This window comes from Acipenser ruthenus, chromosome 9, assembly GCF_902713425.1.
Source record: "Acipenser ruthenus chromosome 9, fAciRut3.2 maternal haplotype, whole genome shotgun sequence".
Lineage (NCBI taxonomy): Eukaryota > Metazoa > Chordata > Actinopteri > Acipenseriformes > Acipenseridae > Acipenser > Acipenser ruthenus.
Genome location: NC_081197.1, coordinates 2,278,225 through 2,304,339, shown reverse-complemented (window position 1 = coordinate 2,304,339; position 26,115 = coordinate 2,278,225). Strand labels below are relative to the sequence as shown.

General features: G+C 44.7%; 1 protein-coding gene across 4 annotated transcripts in view; it reads left to right on the top strand.

Moving 5' to 3' along the window:
• LOC117962336 (ligand of Numb protein X 2-like) overlaps positions 1 to 25,387 on the top strand; it is a 44,687-nt gene extending 19,300 nt beyond the window's left edge. For 3 of the 4 annotated variants that reach the window (XM_059030696.1, XM_059030695.1, XM_059030698.1), the window contains 10 exons: positions 1,911 to 2,451; positions 6,764 to 7,005; positions 12,137 to 12,277; positions 14,198 to 14,397; positions 15,078 to 15,449; positions 17,131 to 17,292; positions 19,652 to 19,829; positions 21,179 to 21,410; positions 23,168 to 23,326; positions 23,697 to 25,387. In XM_059030696.1, coding sequence (XP_058886679.1) covers positions 2,051 to 2,451; positions 6,764 to 7,005; positions 12,137 to 12,277; positions 14,198 to 14,397; positions 15,078 to 15,449; positions 17,131 to 17,292; positions 19,652 to 19,829; positions 21,179 to 21,410; positions 23,168 to 23,326; positions 23,697 to 23,832 — 2,223 coding nt within the window. In that variant the 5' untranslated portion in view covers positions 1,911 to 2,050 and the 3' untranslated portion in view covers positions 23,833 to 25,387. The remainder of the gene's footprint in view (positions 1 to 1,910; positions 2,452 to 6,763; positions 7,006 to 12,136; positions 12,278 to 14,197; positions 14,398 to 15,077; positions 15,450 to 17,130; positions 17,293 to 19,651; positions 19,830 to 21,178; positions 21,411 to 23,167; positions 23,327 to 23,696) is intronic. The other variant, XM_059030699.1, reaches the window with a different exon arrangement.
• Positions 25,388 to 26,115: the final 728 nt, after the last annotated feature.

The window sequence follows — 26,115 nt, the reverse complement described above, 5'->3', positions numbered from 1 at the left end:
AGAGGTTTGGGATTGTAATTGGCTAGAATTCGATTGGCTTTAGTACACATGCTGAGGACCCTCTCTATATGTGTGTGCTGTTTTACTGTATAGTATTCCTTTTATACTGTTATACTGCCTGCTGTGCCTTTGTCCTTGGATCACAGTAGGGCACCGAATTTTTAAAAATCCAAAATACACATTTGCTGTCAGATGTGAGTCCTGTGCCTTACTGTATGAGTAAAACCAGTGCACTGTAAGGAAGGTTAATGGATTTATTTCATTCCCTTATTTTATTTTAAACGAAAGCTCCTGCAATGAGAAGGACAAGTTTCGGGGCAACGCTCTGCTGAAAACAGACCCAGAATTCAATTTGTAAAGATGAACAATAACGCTGCTGTTTGCCGTGCTGTTGTAGCTGAATTTCAGCGGACGCTTCCACTACACTTTAAGGATGAATTCCTTTAATAAGGAATGGCTTACTGTAGCCGTTTGTCTGTAGTGTTGCATTTAAAATATTTGCATCCTTAATTATCATTAAGATGGAGTGAAGGTTCTCAGCACAGCAGAAGCTGGCTGGCTGGCTGTGGTACTGTATAGCACAGCAGCTCCTTTCTGCTCAGACCAGTCAAGCCATCCCAGTCCTTGGGAAGGATGCCCCACTTTAAGTGGCACCGTGGGACAGTGAGCCGGCATTTCTGTCTAATTATGTCTCCTGAGTGTCCTTGTGGCTCGTCTCCTCCGTGTTCATCCTTCATACAGGGCAGCGGAGTCACAAACGAGACTGGGAGGGGGTGGGTACGAATGCCATTAACCGCTGTTAGCAGCCTAATGATTGAATGCTGCTGCAGAGCATGCGTTTGTTTCAAGAGCGCGGACTGAATTTTAAGCAAGGAGGCAAGATGATAAAGGAATGACAATAAAATGTATAACAATAATAATGCACTCCGCGCCGGTGCTGGAATTTTATTATTATGATGATTATATTTTGTATTTATTTCTCGCAGTCCATATTTGAAGAATGGTAAATTATGGCAACAGGTGCTGCTTTTATCAGTGTTGGTTAATCTCTGGTGTGAATCATCTGTGTCTGCCTGCCTGCCTGCCTGGCTGTCTTCTCAGTCTAGACTATGTGTCTGTCTGTCTATCAGTTTCTTGGCTTTCTCTCAATTCATAAATCGTCTTAAGCAACGTACAGTACATGCTTCCTGGTGAATCAGTATGAATCGGTAAGCTGTGTGTTGCGTCTGTGCTGGACAGTGTCTTCCCGGTACAGGGTTGGTATGTACAATTCTATTATTGATAGACATGGATACAGATGTTCTTGATGATGTATGTGTACAGTACACTGTAATAAGATAATGCACAGTGGAGCAGCGTGCTGTGGTGATGGTAGAATGTGTTGCCTCTTTAGTACATTATATAAAGCTCAATAGATATTCACTGATTGAAACGTCTGAGAAAATGAGTGATGGAGCTGCTAGGGTAGTATTCTCTCCATTAGGAGCCTCTCTTTGGGTGTCGATAGTCTCTCTGAGAGCGGTTTTGAGTTAAACTGACATAAATGCTTATGTGGCGCAGAGAGGAAGGACTCGGCCGCGTCACAGCCTCGGCCTGTAGGGGCTGATTGCCCAGGTACCTCTTTGCAGATCACGTTTCTTTTCTGCACCTTGTTCAGTCTGGAGCCAGCAGTTTATTCAGCCCGATTTTACAGGAAGCTTCTTGCCTCACATCCACCCTGTTGGTCCCTTTTTTGTTTTCTTTTTCTTTATTACTATAAGAGAATTTCCAGGGATGGAAATAAGACTCTTATTTGTTTTTTTAGTTTGCATGATTGTATTACAGAGACTTTGACAAAGTACTATAACTAATCTAGATAACATATTGATATCAAGATATTAATGTTGTTGTTTTTCTATGATTTCTTCCAGAACTATGAAACGGTTGCCAGCTCCTAGGCTCAGCCCATCACCGTGAGACTTCTCAATGGATGGCTGCGTAGGTTTTCCAGCATTGTAGCGACTGGAGACTGCGTGATTGTGCCAAAGTGGGGGGGGGGAGGGGAGGCGGCATGGGGACCACGAACGGCGACGCTGTTCCTGTGGAGCAGGACCCTTCCTTGAACCCCCTGTGTTTCGAGTGCGGGCAGCAGCACTGGACCCGAGAGAACCACCTCTATAACTACCAGCACGAAGTGGACGATGACCTGGTGTGCCATATCTGCCTTCAGCCTCTGTTCCTGCCCCTGGACACCCCCTGTGGGCACACATTCTGCTCCAAGTGCCTCCGCAACTTCCTGCAGGAGAAGGACTTCTGTCCCCTGGACCGCAAGAAGCTCCACTTTAAACTCTGCAAGAAATCCAGCATCCTGGTTCACAAACTCCTGGATAAGCTGGTGATATCCTGCCCCTTCACCTCTGCCTGCCAGGACGTGATGCAACGATGCGACTTGGAAGCGCATCTTAAACACAGGTGAGAGAACAGCATGCATGGCACTGTACATCTCCTACATAACCATAAACCCCTAATGACTATCGTTTCCACTAGAAGATGTCAATATATTACCACATGGTCTATTTCCTCCACTTCAGCCAATTGAATATACCAGTTCTTTTATTGCATGATCAGGGCTATTTATACAGCACACGGCTGAATGTGATGAAGCAGGGGTGGACAGCTCTGGTCCTGGAGAGCCGCAGGGTCTTCTGTTTTTCGTTCCACCTCAGTTCTCAATTACTTAATTGAACCACTTGTTTTCTTAATTGGTCAACACAAAGTGTGTTTCCAGGTCTTTTAGCCAGTGATGATTTAAAGATTCCCAGAAACCCTGCAGGACTGTGGCTCTCCGGGACCAGGGTAATAAAGGGTAACAGTTGCTTTGTCATGAATGCCAGACACAATACAACTCTGAACCTCCACCCTGACCTTAAAAGATGTCCCTTTTTTGGATTAAATTGATTTTGTTTGTTTCCTAGTTTGTTTAAGAAATGTAGACTTTTGACAGGGATAGTCCTCAATGAAGACTGCTGATCCACAATGTATTTCTGTGGAGCACTGGGCTGTGGACAGTCCCTCAATCCATACCTTATGATACCATGAAGAAGGAAGTTTAAGACTGCTATTCGCTACTATGTGAAACCCGCATATACCCAGTCAGCGGGACCTCAAGGTTAGCGGCGTATGTTAACACATGACTCCTCTGTCCCAGTCTGAGCTAGTGGAGAAATCACGCTGGAACCTCACAGGACTCCTCAGTCCCAGTCTGATGTAGTGTAGAAATCACGCTGGAACCTCACAGGACTCCTCGGTCCCAGTCTGATGTAGTGTAGAAATCACACTGGAACCTCACAGGACTCCTCAGTCCCAGTCTGATGTAGTGTAGAAATCACACTGGAACCTCACAGGACTCCTCAGTCCCAGTCTGATGTAGTGTAGAAATCATGCTGGAACCTCACAGGACTCCTCGGTCCCAGTCTGATGTAGTGTAGAAATCACGCTGGAACCTCACAGGACTCCTCGGTCCCAATAAGTGTTTTACGTTTATGTAAATATTTTGTCCTGTCCTTTTGTATACTCAATAAAGGAGTTTATTCTTCAGCTTGACAAACATAATTCAGGACTGAAAGTGTTAAAGAACAGAGCTTGCTGTTTGTTTAAAATAATCAAGATGGGTTGAGCACAAACCGTTGAGAGTGTAAGGTGTAATTAAAATGCTGAATTCATTTCAAAGCAAGGCTTTGATCTCGCACACACTGCACACAGTGTCTGTAAAACACTAAACATCATTCTTCTTGTGTCCAAGATCTTCACAGCTCTCAGTTAATGTAACTACTGTGCCCTCAACCACAGGTCTAACATATCCCTGAATGTAAGAACAGCATTTTGAAGTCTTGATAGTGCAGGGTAGTGCGTTGACATTCCCAGCATATAACCTGCTATGCTTTTTAATGAGCATCAAAAATCCAGGGATTTGTTGGAGTGCAACGCATTTGAGGTGGGCGTGGATTTCCTTCTGGATACACCATCACATGGGCAGCACACTGTGGAATTAACTCTCCCCGGTGTCTGTGTGCCTGTCTAGTAAAGTCCCAGTGATCTTCTGCATACGCCCCTGACTCCCACACCTCAGCATGTTAGGGAGCTTCAATTCGAGGAGCCTGTTTCACTATTCATACGACCCCAGCTCCCACACCTCAGCATGTTAGGGAGCTTCAATTCGAGGAGCCTGTTTCACTATTCATACGACCCCGGCTCCCACACCTCAGCATGTTAGGGAGCTTCAGTTCGAGGAGCCTGTTTCACTATTCATACGACCCCGGCTCCCACACCTCAGCATGTTAGGGAGCTTCAATTCGAGGAGCCTGTTTCACTATTCATACGACCCCGGCTCCCACACTTCAGCACGTTAGGGAGCTTCAATTCGAGGAGCCTGTTTCACTATTCATACGACCCCGGCTCCCACACCTCGGCATGTTAGGGAGCATCAATTCGAGGAGCCTGTTTCACTATTCATACGACCCCGGCTCCCACACCTCGGCATGTTAGGGAGCTTCAATTCGAGGAGCCTGTTTCACTATTCATACGACCCCGGCTCCCACCCCTCGGCATGTTAGGGAGCTTCAATTCGAGGAGCCTGTTTCACTATTCATACAACCCCAGCTCCCACCCCTCAGCATGTTAGGGAGCTTCAATTCGAGGAGCCTGTTTCACTATTCATACGACCCCGACTCCCACACCTCAGCATGTTAGGGAGCTTCAATTCGAGGAGCCTGTTTCACTATTCATACGACCCCGGCTCCCACACCTCAGCATGTTAGGGAGCTTCAATTCGAGGAGCCTGTTTCACTATTCATACGACCCCGGCTCCCACACCTCAGCATGTTAGGGAGCTTCAATTCGAGGAGCCTGTTTCACTATTCATACGACCCCAGCTCCCACCCCTCAGCATGTTAGGGAGCTTCAATTCGAGGAGCCTGTTTCACTATTCATACGACCCCGGCTCCCACACCTCAGCATGTTAGGGAGCTTCAATTCGAGGAGCCTGTTTCACTATTCATACGACCCCGGCTCCCACACCTCGGCATGTTAGGGAGCTTCAATTCGAGGAGCCTGTTTCACTATTCATACGACCCCGGCTCCCACCCCTCGGCATGTTAGGGAGCTTCAATTCGAGGAGCCTGTTTCACTATTCATACGACCCCGGCTCCCACACCTCGGCATGTTAGGGAGCTTCAATTCGAGGAGCCTGTTTCACTATTCATACGACCCCGGCTCCCACACCTCAGCATGTTAGGGAGCTTCAAGTCGAGGAGCCTGTTTCACTATTCATACGACCCCGGCTCCCACACCTCAGCATGTTAGGGAGCTTCAATTCGAGGAGCCTGTTTCACTATTTATTTTATGAAACCGCCAAAGGGAACCCTGACTTGTAGTGAGTAAACACTCACAGCAGTCAAACCAGTGTGATTTTAACTAGCGCTCTGCTTGTCTCAAGATTCGTGTGCAGAGCTGTTTTCTACTTTAATCCTGTATCGTTTTTAATCCAGTACAAGAAGAAATATAAAAGGAGCACTGGGGAGACTCTTGGTGATTTAACATTCCAGGTTTCCTGTTTCAAGAACTTTATTTTTCCCTTTTTATTAAGAGCTGGTTGATGCAAGTAGAAAGTCTCTCTGGCTTGTTCAAAGCTGCATGTTGGAGCAGTCACATGGTTCTCCGTGCATGACCAGACTCTGTGCAGTGCTTGAAAGAGAGTCATGAACAGCTGTTCACTCCTCTAGCTGTTAAGAGTTTGTCGCAGGCTGCTTTCAGAAAACTGTGGACAGTAAGATGTCAAAAATCAAAAAAGAACCACCTTTGTCAGGGATGGAAATAAGACTCCCAATGCATATCAGTGTGATCCATTCCTGTTTTTACTGTGAGTTCAGTGAGGCTCACCTTAGCTTATTACCTATACACTGTGGATAATCAGGCTTGTATTAAAACCTGGAATGGAGGAAACTGCTATGCAATAGGAGTCTTATTGCCATTCCGGTTTGTTGAGACGGTAGTGTGTGTCTCAGTTACTGAACAGTAGACCACTCATCTCTGTATTTCATATTTCTTTGTCTGGAGATCTATTCAGTTGATCCGAACAGCAGTGGATCTCAATGCTGCTACTGTTTAAATAAATAAGATACTGTGTCACACTGTGTAGGGCCCTGCTTTGCGTGCAAAGGTTATGAAAATCAAACCATAATTTAATGAGCTGTATTTAGAAGCTGCCACTATTCATATCAAATGAATAGACCCCTTTGTGTTTTAACAGTATAGCACTTTGTTTTTTCTATGAAGGGAAGAAAAATGAATTGTTGCTATAAAAATAATAAGAAATAAGCAAATACAGCCACATGCATACAGTAATCATTTAGTATAGCTTGCTGTCCCAACTCCGCCAAAGAGACTGTTTTACAAAGCAGTGCTGTCCAGCAGTTCAGTAAAATCAGCTCTGCTGATGGTAAAGTAAGGGTCTTCTATTGTTATAGCAGGGTTGGGGTCCATTCCACTTTTTCAATTCCTTTTTAATCTCAAATCCCAATTCCAATTCCTGTTCCTTTTTTAATCAATTCCAATTCCAAGTCCTTTGAAGGAATTATTTTGAAGGAATTGGAATTGGAATTGGAGTAGGGAATTGATTTGAAAAAGGAAGTGGTAATGGAATTGGAATTGAAAAAAGGGAATTGACCCCAACCCTGATTATTAGTAGTAGTATCCTGATCATTGTCACTCTGTCTGTCCCCTGCAGGTGCCCCGGCGCCTCGTGCCACAGAGCCGGGCTGGAGAGGCGCAGGTCAGGGAGGCAGCAGCAGCAGGCAGAGCCGGGGGAGGACAGCAGGACCATGGCAAGTGACCCTGCGGACCCTGCCGTGCTGCCAGACCCCAAGCTGCCCACTGGGGGCAGTGCATCCTCCGCCACACCCGTGCCCATGTGGACAGATGAGCACGGTCTGGATAACCCGGCCTTCGAAGAGAGCAACGAGGAGGACAGTGAGTACAGCGGGGTGGGGCAGGGCAGCATCCAGACTGTATCGGCTTCTCAGGGTCCATACAGGACCGATCAGTACAGTTCGATGAGGAGGACAGTGAGTACAGCAGGGTGGGGCAGGGCAGCATCCAGACTGTATCGGCTTCTCAGGGTCCATACAGGACCGATCAGTACAGTTCGATGAGGAGGACAGTGAGTACAGCAGGTTGGGGCAGGGCAGCATCCAGACTGTATCGGATCTCAGGGTCCATACAGGACCGATCAGTACAGTTCAACAAGGAGGACAGCGAGTACAGCAGGGTGGGGCAGGGCAGCATCCAGACTATCGGCTTCCCAGGGTCCGTACTGGACCGATCAGTACAGTTCAGTAGTGTTACAGTGAGATCTCAGAGGTAGTATTGAGAACCAACCAATCATTTTCTGTATTGTATCCAAGAGTGTATTGATTTTTGAGTTGGTTCACAAGTAATGGTTTTGTCAGGAATGGTGTAGGCAGCACTGGGGCTTTGTCCATTGGTGGTGGGGTTTCCCATCTCTCTACGTGACCATCACAAATCCTCTACAGTACATTGACCTGCCACTTGAAAACGCTTCACTCTTCTCCAATCGTAGATCGCGTGTGTCTTCCTGTGTAGTTGAAGAACTGTGTTCTGGTGTATAAATGGCCAGTATTTTTTCCTCCCTGGAAACCCTGCGAGAGGCTGGTAATCTAAACCATCCTCAAACACAGCATGAGAGTGTATGCTGCTGTTCAGGAAACATTACCGTCCATGAAGACTGCACCTTGGCGTCGTAGCTGGGAAGACCTGCCCCCCACGGAGTCTGCTGTTTGAGATCCAGTGCTCTGTGAAGACCTGCCCTTTGCCGCAGGTCCTCTCTCCTGCCCGTGTTCTCAGCAGGGGCGCTGGAGACAGTGTGAATAATAATTCAACATGCTGCGAGCGCCTGTGAGCTTCAGAAGGTCATTGTGTGGCAAACACTGGCTGTGATCTGAAGACACAGGGCTGTTCTTAATTTCTTTATTAATTTATTGATTTCTTTATTAATTCCTGTTTCAGACGACGGTCACAGAAATGTCAGATAGCAAATGCGTGGTATAGAATTAGAACAGGCCCACAAAGAGAAAGACCGTGGTGTTGTAATAGACTCACCGCTGTCAACAACCACAGTGCGGGGAAGTGATCAAACAAAGGCAAACAGAGTCAGAAATGTAGTCCAGATCCAAGGAGGTTATGATGAAGTTGCAAAAGGTACTGGTGAGACTGCACTGAGAACTCTGTGTTTAACTTGGAGGGGACTTCACTGAAGTCTTTAAAATCTTACTAGCAGTTTTACCAGAGCCCTAACCACTACTCCACACTGCTGCCCTAACCATTACTCCAATATGCTCTGCAGACCCAGCTCTTCCTATTTAGCTGCTGCTTTGTGGCATCGCATCCCAGTTCATCTTCCATTTCCTCCACCATTAAAATCAATCCCACATGCCGGGGTAAACAAGCTTGCATTATGTTTCTTGAACAGGAAAATGAAAAGCCTTGGCAAGACTTGAGAAATGGGCTAAAAACAAACAAACAACATCCTCTCTCTGAATCTCGAGTTCCCACCTACTCTGGGTATTTAATGTAAATGTTTTAGAAAGATGGTTTGATTCCAGTTTTTAGAAACATGCCTTGGTTTTAAACAGGACACTTTTGACCAGGAAGCAGGGCTATCGTGACACAAAGAAAATGTACAGTTTCTGCTGTATTTCTCTCTCTCTCTCTCTCTCTCTCTCTCTCTCTCTCTCTCTCTCTCTCTCATGAGTGTTTTATCACTCTACTCATCTATTGTATTTCATTCTAACCCTAATTAATAGAAATGACTCGCTTATGTATCATTTTAATCTGCATAGCTGCCTGTTACAATGGTCTGTGGTTATAAATTAGCCCACAGAGGCACTAAACAGCTGCCTCTGAGTTTTGTCTTTCTTCCCTTGTTTGTTTTTGTAATTCCCCTCAGTTATCTCATTTGCTGGCTCGATGGCCACACCACCTGTGCCAGGGTCTGTTATTAGAAGTTTTCCAGTACTTTCAGTGTTTCTTTACCAGAGTTAACTTCATTTCAGGTACTTGCTTGTGCTCTGTCACCCTACCTTATTACCAGTCGTACTTTTATACTGTATTACTGCACGCACTTAAAGGAGTGGTAACCCGGGTTTAAATCCCTGCATTCTCTTACCTCTCATAAGCACCAGCAGTACTGTCACTGCTCCACCCTTTTCATATGTTAAAGATCTTTCTGATCGTTGTGATTTTTGTTGCTTCTGTTTCTAATGGAATGCAAGCTGTGCTTCTGCTTTCTGCTTTTAGAAGTTGAACACAAAGGGCTCCCTGCTCATTGGTGGCTCAGTGGGATGGGCTTGGTAAGCAGGTACCTCGTTCTCATGCAGTGTTATTTATATCCCTGCTCATTGGTGGCTCAGTGGGATGGGCTTGGTAAGCAGGTACCTCGTTCTCATGCAGTGTTATTTATATCCCTGCTCATTGGTGGCTCAGTGGGGTGGGCTTGGTAAGCAGGTACCTCGTTCTCATGCAGTGTTATTTATATCCCTGCTCATTGGTGGCTCAGTGGGATGGGCTTGGTAAGCAGGTACCTCGTTCTCATGCAGTGCTGTTTATATCCCTGCTCATTGGTGGCTCAGTGGGATGGGCTTGGTAAGCAGGTACCTCGTTCTCATGCAGTGTTATTGATATCCCTGCTCATTGGTGGCTCAGTGGGATGGGCTTGGTAAGCAGGTACCTCGTTCTCATGCAGTGCTATTGATATCCCTGCTCATTGGTGGCTCAGTGGGGTGGGCTTGGTAAGCAGGTACCTCGTTCTCATGCAGTGTTATTGATATCCCTGCTCATTGGTGGCTCAGTGGGATGGGCTTGGTAAGCAGGTACCTCGTTCTCATGCAGTGCTGTTTATATCCCTGCTCATTGGTGGCTCAGTGGGATGGGCTTGGTAAGCAGGTACCTCGTTCTCATGCAGTGCTGTTTATATCCCTGCTCATTGGTGGCTCAGTGGGATGGGCTTGGTAAGCAGGTACCTCGTTCTCATGCAGTGCTATTTATGTCCCTGCTCATTGGTGGCTCAGTGGGATGGGCTTGGTAAGCAGGTACCTCGTTCTCATGCAGTGCTGTTTATATCCCTGCTCATTGGTGGCTCAGTGGGGTGGGCTTGGTAAGCAGGTACCTCGTTCTCATGCAGTGCTGTTTATATCCCTGCTCATTGGTGGCTCAGTGGGATGGGCTTGGTAAGCAGGTACCTCGTTCTCATGCAGTGCTGTTTATATCCCTGCTCATTGGTGGCTCAGTGGGGTGGGCTTGGTAAGCAGGTACCTCGTTCTCATGCAGTGTTATTTATATCCCTGCTCATTGGTGGCTCAGTGGGATGGGCTTGGTAAGCAGGTACCTCGTTCTCATGCAGTGCTGTTTATATCCCTGCTCATTGGTGGCTCAGTGGGGTGGGCTTGGTAAGCAGGTACCTCGTTCTCATGCAGTGCTGTTTATATCCCTGCTCATTGGTGGCTCAGTGGGGTGGGCTTGGTAAGCAGGTACCTCGTTCTCATGCAGTGCTGTTTATATCCCTGCTCATTGGTGGCTCAGTGGGGTGGGCTTGGTAAGCAGGTACCTCGTTCTCATGCAGTGCTATTTATATCCCTGCTCATTGGTGGCTCAGTGGGATGGGCTTGGTAAGCAGGTACCTCGTTCTCATGCAGTGTTATTTATATCCCTGCTCATTGGTGGCTCAGTGGGATGGGCTTGGTAAGCAGGTACCTCGTTCTCATGCAGTGTTATTTATATCCCTGCTCATTGGTGGCTCAGTGGGATGGGCTTGGTAAGCAGGTACCTCGTTCTCATGCAGTGCTGTTTATATCCCTGCTCATTGGTGGCTCAGTGGGGTGGGCTTGGTAAGCAGGTACCTCGTTCTCATGCAGTGTTATTTATATCCCTGCTCATTGGTGGCTCAGTGGGGTGGGCTTGGTAAGCAGGTACCTCGTTCTCATGCAGTGCTGTTTATATCCCTGCTCATTGGTGGCTCAGTGGGATGGGCTTGGTAAGCAGGTACCTCGTTCTCATGCAGTGCTGTTTATATCCCTGCTCATTGGTGGCTCAGTGGGATGGGCTTGGTAAGCAGGTACCTCGTTCTCATGCAGTGCTATTTATATCCCTGCTCTGCACAGCGCTCAAGCTCCAGGTGCTGGTGAAAGGAGGTGCTTCACAAAGGTTGGCTCGCATTCCCAGCACACCCTTCTCAAGCATTGTGTAGCAAGGTTTCTTCACACAATGCACAGCAGCCAGGAGCAGTGCTGTATTTTAATTGAAAATGATTTACACAGAATTGCCAACAGAGCAGAAGCCCTAATCAAAAACAGCCATTCATTCTCAAAGCTGAAACCTAGTTTTCACAGCTCTGGTGAATGTTGTGTATTTCAATAGTCAACAATGTATTGTCTATTTTGGATAACAGTTTAAAGCAACACTTTATATTACATTTTCAGAATATTTCTTTTCTTACCTGTTTTAGTCTTTTATAGGGTGTGTTTTGTATTCCTCTCTGTTGCTGTTTCTGCTTGCTGTACATCCCTATTTAAAACTATGAGGGCTGCTTATGAAAATACACTAGGGATATTCAACTGCCTTGTATTTCCATCCTCTCTGCAACTGTGACATCAGCGAAATAGAAAGGAAATAGAAAACCTCTGTACAAAAATATTACAGCTGCACATCCTTCATGGTCATTGTTCAAACACCCTCAATTAAAAACAATCTGCTTTTCGGAATTCTTACAGAAGCAGACCCAGCAGCTGTAAAGGGACTGGAATTATCAGTAAGCCTGGTAGATAATGAACTAAGGTGAAACAACATGGAGAATGCTAGAGATCGCACGTAATAACAGGCTGGTTCATACTTCTGTCTTGTGAGCTCCGGAAAAATATCCATGCTGCCAACTAGAGCTAAGAAAAATTAAACTCTGGCGACTAGTCTCCCTTGGATCGCCAGACAGTGGCCCGACCAGAGCGATGGTTGCAGGATTGAAGTAGGATCCAGCTTTTCCACTTGGAGAGCTGTGTGTCTGTCTAGTGTAAGCGTGTCCCTGACCCTGCAGGTGCGCACCTGATCGACTGCTATCCAGCTCGTGCTAAAAGACCCCTGAGCAGCTCCTGCATCCACCTCCACTGGAATAACAGCACCAACTCTGCCAGCTGGGACTTCAGAGAGGAAACCGGGGCTCTCGGCATGGAGGAAGGTGGTTCATCCCCTTCCTGCTCCTCCCCCTTTGTGACACGTTCACAGAGTGATTGCTGCATCCTTCCCCAGCGCTCCGTGTCCGTGCCTCTCCGTGTGCTTGTGCTTGCTTGCGTAGGTGTGCCGGTGATCATTGTCCCATTGCATTGAGAACAAAGCCCCGATCACTGGGGAATATTGGGTTGCTGGTGCTCCCTGTGGTCCATTGTAATTGTAATTGGTAATGAATTGCAATCACAGTGTAATCGGAATTGAAGGTGATCCTTGGCACAGCTGCGTAATTGTAATTGTGTAATTAGTAATGAATTGCAATCACAGTGTAATCGGAATTGAAGGTGATCCTTGGCACAGCTGCGTAATTGTAATTGTGTAATTGGTAATGAATTGCAATCACAGTGTAATTGGAATTGAAGCTGATCCTGGCACAGCTGCGTAATTGTAATTTAACCCCTGGTCTGCTGGTGATTTCATGTTGTATTTTGTCTTTCCTGGCATTTCACCTCCTCGTTGTATAAGCTTCGATTCAAACCCTGCAGGTTTCAGTAGACACACTGTACTGTAAGTAATTATTAAATCATAGGAACAGCATAGTATAGTATAGGAATCGTTGTTTTCAAAGTCACTGTAGTAGGCGGACAGTAATATTATTATTATTATTATTATTATTATTATTTGTTTATTTAGCAGATGCCTTTATCCAAGGCGACTTACAGAGACTAGGGTGTGTGAACTATGCATCAGCTGCAGAGTCACTTACAATTACGTCTCACCCGAAAGACGGAGCACAAGGAGTTTAAGTGACTTGCTCAGGGTCACACAGTGAGTCAGTGGCTGAGGTGGGATTTGAACCGGGGACCTCCTGGTTACAAGCCCTTTTCTTTAACCACTGGACCACACAGCCTCCTAATACACAACAGTTAAGTTTATAAAGTGCCATTCTGTGCACATGCTACTGAATGAAAGTGTATTGTGAATCATGCTAAGAGCAGACTAGCAAATGCATACGATAGCAAATGCAAAGTAAGGTAAGCTGTGGTGTTGCAAATTCATCACAGCACAATTGCAGTCAGTTGAAAAATTCTATTTGTACAGTTACATCTAAACTATTCAAGCTGCAACTGATTTTAGAAGTCAGTGACAGTTCTATTTGGAATACACAGCTGGCATTCCAGAATAGAAATCTTTATCTTGGTACAGAAAACAGCAGTTTGAAACTAATCCCATCCAGTGTAATCTTTTTGAAAGCATGCTGTACTTTGAGGGGTCGATGCAGCCTTCATCCTTTCTGAACTAAGCCAAGAAACGTTAGCGTTACAGGAATCAAGTGAATGCTACCAGTGGTATGCCAGCTTTGCTGACATACAATGGACAGCACTGTACCATTTCCTTTAAACCTTTTCTGAATCCGCCAGAACAATAACGACAGAAATAAAAATAAATAAATAAATAAAGTGTAATTGGCTGCCATTTCAATAGGAGGGATGAACTGCAGAGTATGCGACTTAGGCTTGCCTTGCACTTTTTTCTGTTTATTTGTGTTATGGATATTATAAGGAACTAAACTGGTTTGCAGCAGCACTATATATTCCTTTTTTTTATATCTGCAGCAATAAATCGATTTAGACAATGATTTATATATCATGCTGTCCCCTTCAGTCATGTTCTAGCACACGTGTCACCAATGTGATGTCATAATCAGCATGTTCTTACAGACGTGTCACCATTGTGATGTCATAATCAGCATTCCACCCCATTGGTTTTGCTTCTGTCTAAGTTGTCCCAGATTTGCACGGTTCCTCTTTGTGCTGCTGTTGAATGTTGAACCGTTTTCAGTGTCGTTGCTTTGATTTTCTTGTGTATCGGGTAAGCAGCAGTAAGCAGCCCCCTCCTTTACACTGCTTCCGGTTCCCCTCTCCTGCAGCCTCTCCTAAGCCCCCCAGCCTGCCGGAAGGGGAGATCACGACTATCGAGATCCAGCGTTCCAACCCCTACATGGAGCTGGGGATCAGCATCGTGGGCGGTAACGAGACGCCTCTCATCAACATGGTGATCCAGGAGGTGTACCGAGACGGCATCATCGCCCGGGACGGGAGGCTGCTCGCAGGGGACCAGATACTGCAGGTACAGGACAGGAGGCTCTGGCATTGCCCTCGTCTGCACATCCCAACAGGGAGGAGTTGAAATGCAAAGCAGATTTAAGCTTTTTAAAATGGTACGAGTGAGAGCAAAAAGTCTTGAATATATAAATCTGTAGGCAGGCAATGATAGGAACCGACCTGCGGATAAATAAGCAGGTAGACTGAATTCCAGAATGTTATACAGACATGGAAATAAGACTCACATTGCATTACACAGCAGTGTGATCCACAGACTGCATCCCTGTAGATGCATTGTATTCATTGATAGGAGTCGACTACATGGGTATTTGAATAGGAATTAAGAGGAGCAACGGTATAGTGCAACAGACAGACAGAGACAGGCACATTCAGCATATAAATGTGCCCATTGTTTGAACAAGGACCCAAAAAACTAATGATTTGCAGAAGAGGTTTCATTTCCATCCCTGTTTACTATGAGCTTGAGCTTGTTACCGACACTGGGGCTAATTAAGCTTGTTGTAAAACCTGGAATGGGTAAAACTGCTATGCAATAGGAGTCTTTATTTCAATCCCTGTTATAGGTCAATTCTGAATTTCACAGTAGTAGAGGCGTTTGCTACCTACCTTCCTCGACTGTATTAAATGTCAGCGTGTGGTGTGAATGCGCCCGTGTTGAAGTGCTCTTTCCCTGCTCTTCCCCAGGTGAACAGCGTGGATATCAGCAACGTGCCTCACAACTTGGCGCGAGCGACCCTGTCCCAGCCCTGCTCCACTCTGCACCTCACCGTGCTGCGGGAGCGGCGCTTCGGCAGCCGCCTGCATGGGCCCCCCCCCGCCCCCGACTCCCCGCGGGATGACAGCCTCCGTGTCACGCTGCACAAGCGCGGCTCCAATGAGCAGCTGGGCATCAAGCTGGTGAGGCGCACCGACGAGCCGGGCGTCTTCATCCTGGACCTGCTGGAGGGGGGGCTGGCCTCGCAGGACGGGCGGCTCTGCAGCAACGACAGGGTGCTGGCCATCAACGGGCACAACCTGCGGCACGGCACTCCGGAGCTGGCAGCACAGATCATACAGGTGAGGCAACGGGGGGCGGGCAGCACAGATCATACAGGTGAGGCAACGGGGAGCGGGCAGCACAGATCATACAGGTGAGTCAACAGGGAGCGGGCAGCACAGATCATACAGGTGAGGCAACGGGGAGCGGGCAGCACAGATCATACAGGTGAGTCAACAGGGAGCGGGCAGCACAGATCATACAGGTGAGTCTACAGGGAGCGGGCAGCACAGATCATACAGGTGAGTCAACAGGGAGCGGGCAGCACAGATCATACAGGTGAGGCAACGGGGAGCGGGCAGCACAGATCATACAGGTGAGGCAACGGGGAGCAGGCAGCACAGATCATACAGGTGAGGCAACGGGGAGCGGGCAGCACAGATCATACAGGTGAGGCAACGGGGAGCGGTCCCGGAACATTTACACACGCTTGCAACACAGGTCCTACAGAAACAAAAACGGTTCCCCAAAGCGAGAAATTACAAGCGCAGAAATTGAAAAGGAATCGAAAAGGAGGCTTTGCACTGCGAAGCGATGCAGGTGTGTGCGTGCATACTGGCTAAAGAAAAGTAGTTTAAAGAAAGTTCTGTACCTGTACTAAAATATAAATGTCCACCAAATGCAGGCTTATTTTCAAACATACAAAAAAATACAGCAATAATTTAGACTGCACAAGGAAGCAACAATGAATGATGAGTTTGTTACCTGCTCTCTATCTCTTTACTGTGTGTTTTTTTTGTATTATTTGGATTGTTGTTTTCCTCAGTTGCTATGCTGGCATTGGCGTGCTGGAGAACACAGTGTAACTTTTGCAGGACCACAAGAACAGGTTGACAGATGTCTTTGGGTGCCAGTATCCGGAAGGCTTGAGAACACTTTGTCATTTGTATTTTTTGCAGCCTCCTAGAAAGGGGGCATATGCTGAGCTAAATAACTGTGATGCTGTCAGTCACAATGTGCAGCCCTGTGACACTCAGGATTGCTGCTGTTGTTGAGCGGAACTGGGCAGGGATTTCTCAGCATCTCCTTTTCAGGTACCATACTGTACCATGTGGGAATGCAACGTTGTGTCTATAAATGTCCTGGTTTGTCCCGAGCCAGAAAGATTGTTGTGTGAACAGTAATGTGTTGAGGAGTAGAGACTGCCCTTACTAAAGTGTCCCATAGTAAAAGCACAGCAAAGTGTAATAAAGCACAGTGAAAGCATGGTGAAGCATAGGTGAGCACTCTAAAGAATAACAGGGTAGATTTTAAAACATGGGTAATCACATGGTAAAACTGCAAAAATACCATGCGGAAATACCGTGGTAAAGGTAAGTATGGAACATGCGAATACAAATATTTTATTTTTGCAATGGAAAAAATGAGACGAGTTTTGAGATCGACAGTGTATCGGAATGTTGAAATTACAAAGTGTGCTCTAGTTCTTTAAAGCATTGGCACAACTCCAAACCCTGTCCCTTTTAAGAATACAAAATTCATTTCCAATCACCAAAACAGTAAAAAAAATGTAAATAAAAACAAGGAAAATTCTTACATTTCTGCATTCAATTATTTATCCATATAGTTTGATTTTAAAAAGAAGTGGCGTGGATTGCACACGCCCACGTTTCAGTCCTCGGCGTGCTTTGTGTTGTTCAGTGTTTGGAAATGCATGTAAGTGTACACTGATCAGCTGCTGACGCTCTTCCTCTCACACAGGCTAGCGGGGAGAGGGTCCACCTGGTGGTCTGCCGAGCTGGGAAGCAGCCCCCTCCTCCCCCACCCCTACCCAGCACCAACGCAGTACGGGAGGCAGGCACTCACCAGCAGCACTCCACGTCGCCCGCCACGCTGCCCCACGCCCGGCCCAGCACCCACAGGGTGAGTGCATAGCAGCAGCACGGTGACTCTGTACCAGGGTGCTACCGTACATCCCTGCGACTGGATGCACGTCCTTATTAGGAATGTTCATTTTAACATTATCCAAAGAATCTTTTAAACGTCATCAGAAATATGCATGTGGAATCTAGACGTTGGCCTTCATGTTTATACAGTAGTAAGTATACAGTGTTAGTTTGTATTATTATTTAATATTCAGTATTTATACGTAGTCTATTCAAAGTGTTCCAGAACCCCCTGCAGTGTGTACAAGAAACACATTACTTTATCTTTACACTGTCCCATGTTATCCCTATCGCAGCAATTATTTTCAGCATATTCCCGATAATTTTTATGGTTTTTTTTATTTCTTTTGTTCACACATCCTTGGTAAATAAACTAGAGAACATTCGCCAGGAATTTTTTTCTCTTCTAAACATCGCAGTGTGTCCAGTTCATGCTCCCTCCTGCAACAATGCTGGTGCTCTGATTGAAATAGGAACTGAAAAGCAGCAGTGTTGCATGAGGGAGCGTGATCTGGATACGCTCCCGAGTAAATGATGAGAAATGTATTGCCTAGCTGATTTGTGACCCAAGGTTTTCTAAAGAGGTAACACTGTTATCTACTGTAATCCGTTCTTTTATTTGATGTTTAAAATGTAACTCTCCAGTGTGCAGGGTGTTCTGTAACACTGTTATCTACTGTAATCGGTTCTTTTATTTTAAGCTCTATTTGAGTGATTCTGTTATTGGTATTATAAATATTATAAATTTGTGCTCAGTCTTAGGGCCATATTTTCAAAACGTTTACTCCAGTCTTTAATTAACTTCTGTACTGGAGAGAGTGTTTAAAGACCTCCAATTCCACTGGTTGGATGTTTGATACTAACTGTGTAAAACCAATAGCTGTTCTCCTTTTTTAAAAAAAAAAAAAAAAAAAAAAAGAACACAAGAGTTAAACAGACTGGAGTCAACTCTTTGTAAATATGGCCCCTAATCGTTTGAGATGTGTTTTTGTTTTTTTTGTTGCTTGTACGCAAGACTATTTTACACCAGCGTTGAAAAGAAATCTATTTGAATTCTACCAGTTTAAAGTCCCTGAGGAGACAATAGCTGTCCTCTGCTTCACAGATAATATATGCACCTTGTATTTGAGCTGCTAGATTAACCGAGTACTGCGTTTGCTCGTAGTGTTATTATTTTATGTTGCAGGGGTTACAGGTTAAAAAAAATACTAATTGTACAAACCGAAGTGAAGTTGCAAATACATGTTTGTATTGGAAGAACTAATAGAAAGCACAAGTGCCTTCAGTAATCCTGTTTTCACTGTTCAATTACTGCCAATGGCAAAACAATGCCTCTGAAACACGTCTCGTTTCACTTCAACAAATTGGCTGATGATTGCAGAGCCTGTTGTTAATGTCTGATCCTCAGCTGTGTTTATACACAAGCCCTTCCGAGGAGGAGTCAGAAGCCCCGTGCAGTGTGTGGATTTGATTTTAGCGAATTTCCAATGCAGCAAACATGAGTGATCACCCCCTATTGGAGCAATTGGAGTATTACAAGCCCTCTGAGCCTCTTTCTCAATCAACATGGTTTCAATATGTCCCACTACTGTTTTTTTGATTTATCAAAAGAACGATTCGTTTGGATCAACACCACACCAGTTTAAAAATACATTGTTATTGCAGGGATGGAAGTAAGACTCCTATTGCACAGCACTTTCACCCATTTCGGGTTTTACTACGAGCTTGATTAGCCACTATAGGCAACAAGCGCAAGTGTGTCTTGTTAAAGTCTTATTAAAACCAGGAATGGGACACAGACTAACGGTAGTTAAGCAGATGAAGTAGTTCAGTGTTGTTTAAGTTCAGTAAATTTCACTGCCCCATTGTTTTAACCTCTGACCATACCAATAATAAAGACTGCACGCTTTTGCAAGCTTGTGTTTTAATTTCATATGTCAGTCTAGAATTGGTTATATTGGTTGGTTACAGTGTGTACAGTCAGTGTTCTCATTGGATTGTAATCACATTTCTCACAGCTAAACAGATGATTAATGAGCTCCGTGTACGCTGAACATTTGTAAAAGTTTACCAATATGAAACGAGTATGAAATATACAGAGATGCGGTACAAGAGAGACAGACAGAGAAGAACTGAAAATCAAACGGAAAGATTGCTAGCCATACAACCTGCTTCAGTATATCCAAGAATAAAACTGGTTTGTGTGTCATTCAACGTAAAAGAAATTGAAAAAAAAGCACCCTGCCTTATTTAAGGTGTATTTATTGCAACATGATTACCCGATAAATATTTGAGCTGCCCGAGCCCTGATGTGTTCTCTCCGGGGCTCTTTGCAGGACCTGTCTCAGTGCATAACCTGTCAAGAGAAGCAGATCGACGTGACGAAAGAGCCCCACGAGTCCCTGGGGATGACGGTGGCTGGCGGCCGGGGCAGTAAGAGTGGAGAGCTGCCTATCTTCGTCACCAGCGTGCAGCCACATGGCTGTCTCTCCAGAGATGGCAGGATTAAACGCGGTAAGACACTGAGCTGCCTTTTAAGCTCCAGAGAAAGCATGTCAGGCGCTTTGAGCTGGAGCAGCATCAAACAGACCAGCCACGGTCTTAACCCTTTCAGCAGCAGCAGGAGGAACAGAAGGAGTCTCCCTAAGCAAGTCGTTTACAGACTGCATCGTTACAGTGACGCTGTATTTGTTTTATCACTGGACATCAAAATATGCATACGGAAGTGCTAAGAAGAATCTTCCATTGTAAAATGATACAAGCTCTGAGAATATCTGTCAGTGTAACTAGCTGGAAATGTTGTCTCATTTTATAGCTCAGTTTCATTGTGGTGCTACTGCTTGACTGAAGCTAGGGATAAATAATGACCTCCCCTGTTTGCTTTCAAACACAGCGTGTTCCTGCTGCTCTCCCGTGAGCGCGTCCCCCAGGCTGCGGACTGTGGCACTGTTGCACAGTAAGCAGCTGTGCTGTCCACACAGTGTTTGCATTGAGACCATTGTTCTACAGTGCTTTCAGGTGCCATGCTGCAGGGTGTCAGGGCTCATCACTGTCAGTGTCAGGGCGGGATCATGATGGCTGTCGAGCAAAGCCATCGCTGTAGCTCTGGGTGGCTGAATGGTGAGTCTGCAGTGTGAAAAGAAGTTGTTGGCTGACAGCACACACTTCGGAGGACAGCGTGTGCTCGTCTTCGCCGCTCCCGAGTCAGCACGGTGAGCTGTAGCAATGAGCTGAGCCTAAAAATAATAAAATAATTTTCTCCAAATTCATAATTGGGAGAAAATACAACAAATAATTGGCGACTACTACATTTTTATATATTAAAAAAAAAATCCAAATTAATCATATTGTGAAACCTCCGAACTTGGTAACTTTATGTCCTTTTAAAAGCCATTGTTCTCTTCCACTCATGTTAAACGTTACGTAGCTTGAAATATTGTTTTCTTTTTTTTTTAACTTTTTGTGGTGTTTACAAGCATTCCGAGTGGCTCGTTGTGGCTCGTTGTGGCTCTGTCTTGCGTTTCTCTAATCAAGAGGAATAATGTAAATGAACTGCTCTGGGCTCCATCAGCTTGTTTACTGCAATGCATACCGAACTACTGCCCTGTTTCCTCCCAGCATCCCGTTCTCTTCCAGCTCTCTTATGTGTCTGAGGCACAGCTCCTACGCTGTGTGATTTACACCCCACATAGCAGTCATTAAAGTTAGTGATTTTTAATGGGCACAGCAAACTGAGCCAGGTTGAATGTCACAGGTATAAGAGGAGGGGTACAGTGTTTGAAACCCTGTTTTATAAATGTCTGGCTGCTCTGCAATGCCCTGCCCGCAGCTCCTGTGTTTCAATGCTCTTATTCCTGGAACAGGGGACGTCCTGCTGAGCATCAATGGCATAGACCTGACCAAGCTGAGCCACAGCGAGGCCGTGGCCACTCTGAAAGCCAGCGCCGCCTCTCCAGGGGTGCTGCTCCAGGCCCTGGAGGTGCAGAGTGTGGAGGAGCAGGGCCAAGCCACCCAGGAGCTGCTCAGCATCAGCCATGAGAACGAATACGACGCCAGCTGGTCCCCTTCCTGGGTCATGTGGCTGGGGCTGCCCAGGTACAGTGCGCCAGCTCACAGCAACTCTGAGACACAGACACCCATTGCCATTCAGGTCTTTATGCCAGGCAGGTCCTGAACTATATATACAGGGTTCATTAACTGATTGGATCTGCAATAAGGGAATGGGTCACGTGATCCATGTTGGGATAGGTACCCAGGAAGTGCTAGCCAGTGCTGTAAAATCCATGTGCTTCCCTTATTTATACCATAGTGTGCAAATTGATTAGAACACACCGTTACTTCTGCTTTGATTTGTTGTGCATGGGAAATCAATCCACTGTAACTGAAAATTGTCAAAATAGGCAAATTAGTGATTGTTTAGCACAAAGTGGCCTAACATTTTGACACATGAGTGCCTATTGTTTCTAGATCAGTGATTACTGAGCGGAAATTGAAATGCTCACTCCCAGAGGTTGTTATGCAGGCAGGTATATAAAGGTTATCAATGACACATCTTGAGGTGTTCTAGTACATGTGCACACTACTGTATAAGGTAATCTGTTGTGTGTACATTTTGCAAATAGGGCCCATTATCTGCCTTTCAGTTTCTTTTCTTTTATTTAGATTAAGATCTTATTTTCTGTCTTGTGACCCCTCCTTTGCTGAAACAGCCTCAGCTAACTTTCCAATTGGCTGACAGAATGATTGACAAAATGCCATTCAACTAGTGGAAACAGAAACCAGATGAGTCTTTTAAAATGTTTCCGTCGTTATAAAAAAAGAAAAACGTGCCGTGAATGAAAGCAGACGGCCACAAGCAGGAAACATAATGGCTTTGTATATGATATTCCATTCAGCTCTAGCGCTTGTATGATTAGGTGGTGAGGACCTATCTGAGACCTCCAGATAACTGCAGTACTGCATTACAAAGCCTAATGCATTCTCTGTATCTGGTGAGCATCAGGGTAGAGCAGGGCTTCACCTTGCTGTTTCTAAAGAGAGTGTAGGTAACACAGTAATTCCATGAGGTTTCACCCGTTCCTGGAGTGATGTCGTTGCCTGCAGGCTCAGTTGCACTTCCATTCACTATATAGATCTGAAATGTGCAGCTGCGAAAGACGGCTTTTTATTTTAAAGCATGAGATGCAGGTGTACAACCGTAGCTTCAAGAAATCTCTCAGTTTCCATGCCATTCTCTGTGGAAATGTGTTGCACCGGACTTCCTGGGTCCTTTCACCTCAGCAGTGTATCAGTGATATCATGTTTTTAAATAAAAATACATGTTTGCTAAAACATATGTTTCTGTTGCAGGCTGTGTTTCAATTTTGAAATGATAGAAAATTGCATAAAAGAAAGTTTTAAAAGTTTTTTATAAAGTTTAAGCACAAAGGCATTGGTGAATCATTGGGAACTATGGTAAAGTATTGTTAAATGCATGGTTATCCTTATAAAAGTTTACCATAGTAAAAGTATAGTAAAGCATAGTGAAAGCATGGTAAAGCATAGGTAAGCATTGTAACGACCAGTGAGGTATGGTAAAGGATATTAATAAACATGGAACGATGGGAAAAGCATGGCAAAACTGCAAAAATACTGTGCTAAACTTTTATAAGAAAAAAAATGCATGTATAAAACATTTAATTCCTGCCTGAAATGAAAACCTGGACCATTGGAGGAATTGAGGACCAGGGTTCAAACCACTGCCTTCCTAAGAGAGCGGCCGAAATGGATTTGTATGTTCATGTTAAGTTTGTGACCTTGTGGAAGCATGTGAGTCTGGGCTCCCTGTGACCGGCTCCCTGTCTGTGCTGCAGCTCTGTTCACAGCTGCCATGACATCGTCCTGCGGAGGAGTCACTTGGGAAGCTGGGGCTTCAGCATTGTGGGAGGCTACGAAGAGAACCACGCCAACCAGCCTTTCTTCATCAAAACCATTGTGCTGGGAACACCTGCCTACTATGACGGCAGGCTAAAGTAAGAGATGCATGAGTGTGGCTGTACTTTTCTATTGATAGTGTAAGTAATGGGATATTCACAGTCTCCGAGCAAGCTTAAGCAAGGTGGAACTTCTGTGAGACTGCCCACACAAATTGAGAAGTGTTTGTTTCATTTTACCAGTGATAATGATCAACAATACATTTTACATGTTAACGTGTCAAATATTCCTTACATTTTATGTCAAAATAATTACAAATCGTATTATTATTATACTGAATGTTTCAGGACAATTGCAGTAATCAAGGACGTATCAGATATGTGGTGAGTCAGCTGCTAGCTTGGATTAAATGCTGATTTGTATTAAAAGCTCAGTATTGACCGCGGTGTGGTCTGCGCTGTGTTTCAGGTGTGGGGATATGATTGTTGCTGTGAACGGACTCTCAACTGTTGGAATGAGCCACTCCGCACTGGTCCCCATGCTGAAGGAGCAGAGGAACAAAGTGGCGTTAACCGTGGTCTCGTGGCCTGGGAGCCTCATATAAACCAGCCCCGCCACGAGGAACCGCAGAGGAGCGTTCACAATCACGACGTCAAACATTCTCGACATAATGTGCTGGGTTTGTTTTTATTTTGTTTCCCAGACACAAAAAAAAATGTCTGCAATTTTTCTACCAAATATTTTGTACGTTTATCCCAAAACTACGAGAATGCTAATCCGGTTCACAGGTTTTGAAAATGTCATGTTCACACAGCCCGATCATTTCATTGAATCTACGAAGGCCTTATATCTAATTAAAAAAAACAACCCATAAGCTTCAGAGCCTATTCAAGCCTTACAGCATTTACTTTCACCCACAGAACTGCACTAGTTCCCAATAGCGCTGAGAGTATGACAGTCCTCAATCCCTGTCCCATTGTGTCTGTGTCATGATGAGAATGAGTGCAGAAGCACTGCGGGTTTATTACTGTGTGAGTTTCATATTCTCTGTGTCTTCGTGGCCACAGTGAGCCAGGTAACGGAGGTCTAGATGTAGAAGTTAGTGTTCCTGAGTGTCTGGTTTCACAGTACCCTGATTAGTGCTAATCAGGGTCTGTGAAACCAGCCATTAGTACATTTTCAAACAAGGGTCTCATTTTCAGATTCTTCCTGCTGCTTTTCAGTTAAATTTAAATGATTGCGGGTGGAGCCTGTGGTTCGATCTTAAGCTTTATCGAGTGCCTACATGTGTCGTGTTTCTTAAGATCCACTCCGTATCATATCTTTTGTAATATTTCATTGTCTTAAAGCAGTTGGAAGTGTATAGGCAATACCAGGGAAAGCGATCAGTCTCCTTTAAAACTCGAGCAGAGCTGGTATACTGGTTCGGGTCTTTGTTAATAAAGTGTGCGTGGTGAATGGAGAGCACGGGTGGCATGGTACTGTACTCTGAAGAAGGGCTGCAGTACTAGCAAGTCTTTTTAAAAGATATTATTCTGTTCTGTGGAAGTTTTCCAGATAGCAAAACAAGCAACATGTGATGAGGATAACTGATGGGTTTCTTCAAAGGGATTTTACACAGTTTAACATAGTTTGTGTTATTTGATTCCTCTTAAAAAGCCGCTGTAAAAATAAGTGTCATAAATAAAAAAGTTAGGTAAGTTGGCAAAGTCACGTTTGAAGACACATGGGTATTATAAATCCAAATTAATAATAATGTAAATGAGGTATTTAAATTAGAGACCAGTGTGAGTGATTCTTCAAGCACTTTTCTTGTAAGATTCAGAACTGTTTTCCTTGCATATTATTACAGGAGCCAGTCATTCTAACACTGTCAGTAAGAAATGAGAAGCATCATTCAAAACTGGTCAGCGGTCCTGAGTAGGTTTTTTTTAAGTCAAGCAGTAAATGTTTGTTCTTGATTGCAGTCCAGTAACTGCTCTGTACATCTGATACGTTTGTTTTTTAATTTCATACGACTTTTTCATAAGGTTAGGGATAAGCGGGCAGTGGGGGTGGAGTGTTGCTCAGTGTAAGGTTCTCTGTGAAAACTAATAAAGAAAAACAAAATCCCTGTTATTTAAAATTTGTATGAAATAAATAATTTATTTAAAAAAGTGTCTGTAATGCTGTTTACTTCGCTTTATTCCAGTTATTACACATTGCTCTAGATTCTCAAAGCTCATTACTCCAAAACATCATTAGTATGATATTAAAGTTACTGAAACAGAAATAAACAACCCAGGTATTGGATACCAGGGGTTGTGAGTAGTCTTGCATTTCTTATTTGTTTTAATGTTATTGTAAACTGTGTTTTCTCCAGTCAGACAAAAATAATGCTCATGATGATTTGGAGTAAATAGCTTTGAGAGTCCATTGTGTTTACAGTTCAGGTTCAAAAGCCAGCATTTTAATATATTCACCAAGCTACTACAACCAAACGAGCAAGATGGGCTGAATGGCCTCCTCTCGTTTGTAAACTTTCTTATGTTCTTATAGTGTGTTTTTATTTTTATTTTATTTTAATTTTTTTTTTTTTTTTGGGGGGGGGGGGGGGGGGGTAAGTATCTTTGAGAATCTAGCCCATTTTCTAACCTGGTACATAATAGTCTCAGTCCATTAACGTTTTATTGATCTTTTTTCCAGCTTGTCACTTTGACTCATTCTAAATAGAATTCGTAATGTTTAGCTCCTCATACACGACACCTAAAATGGAATCAACGCTTAACTACTGTAAACACACCAGTCACTGAGCTGTTCTACAGAAAACATGGGCTCTCTACAATCTGTGTTACCCTGCTGAAAACTCCAGCTTTGATTGAGGCCCCACTGTGCTTTCAGCAACGTT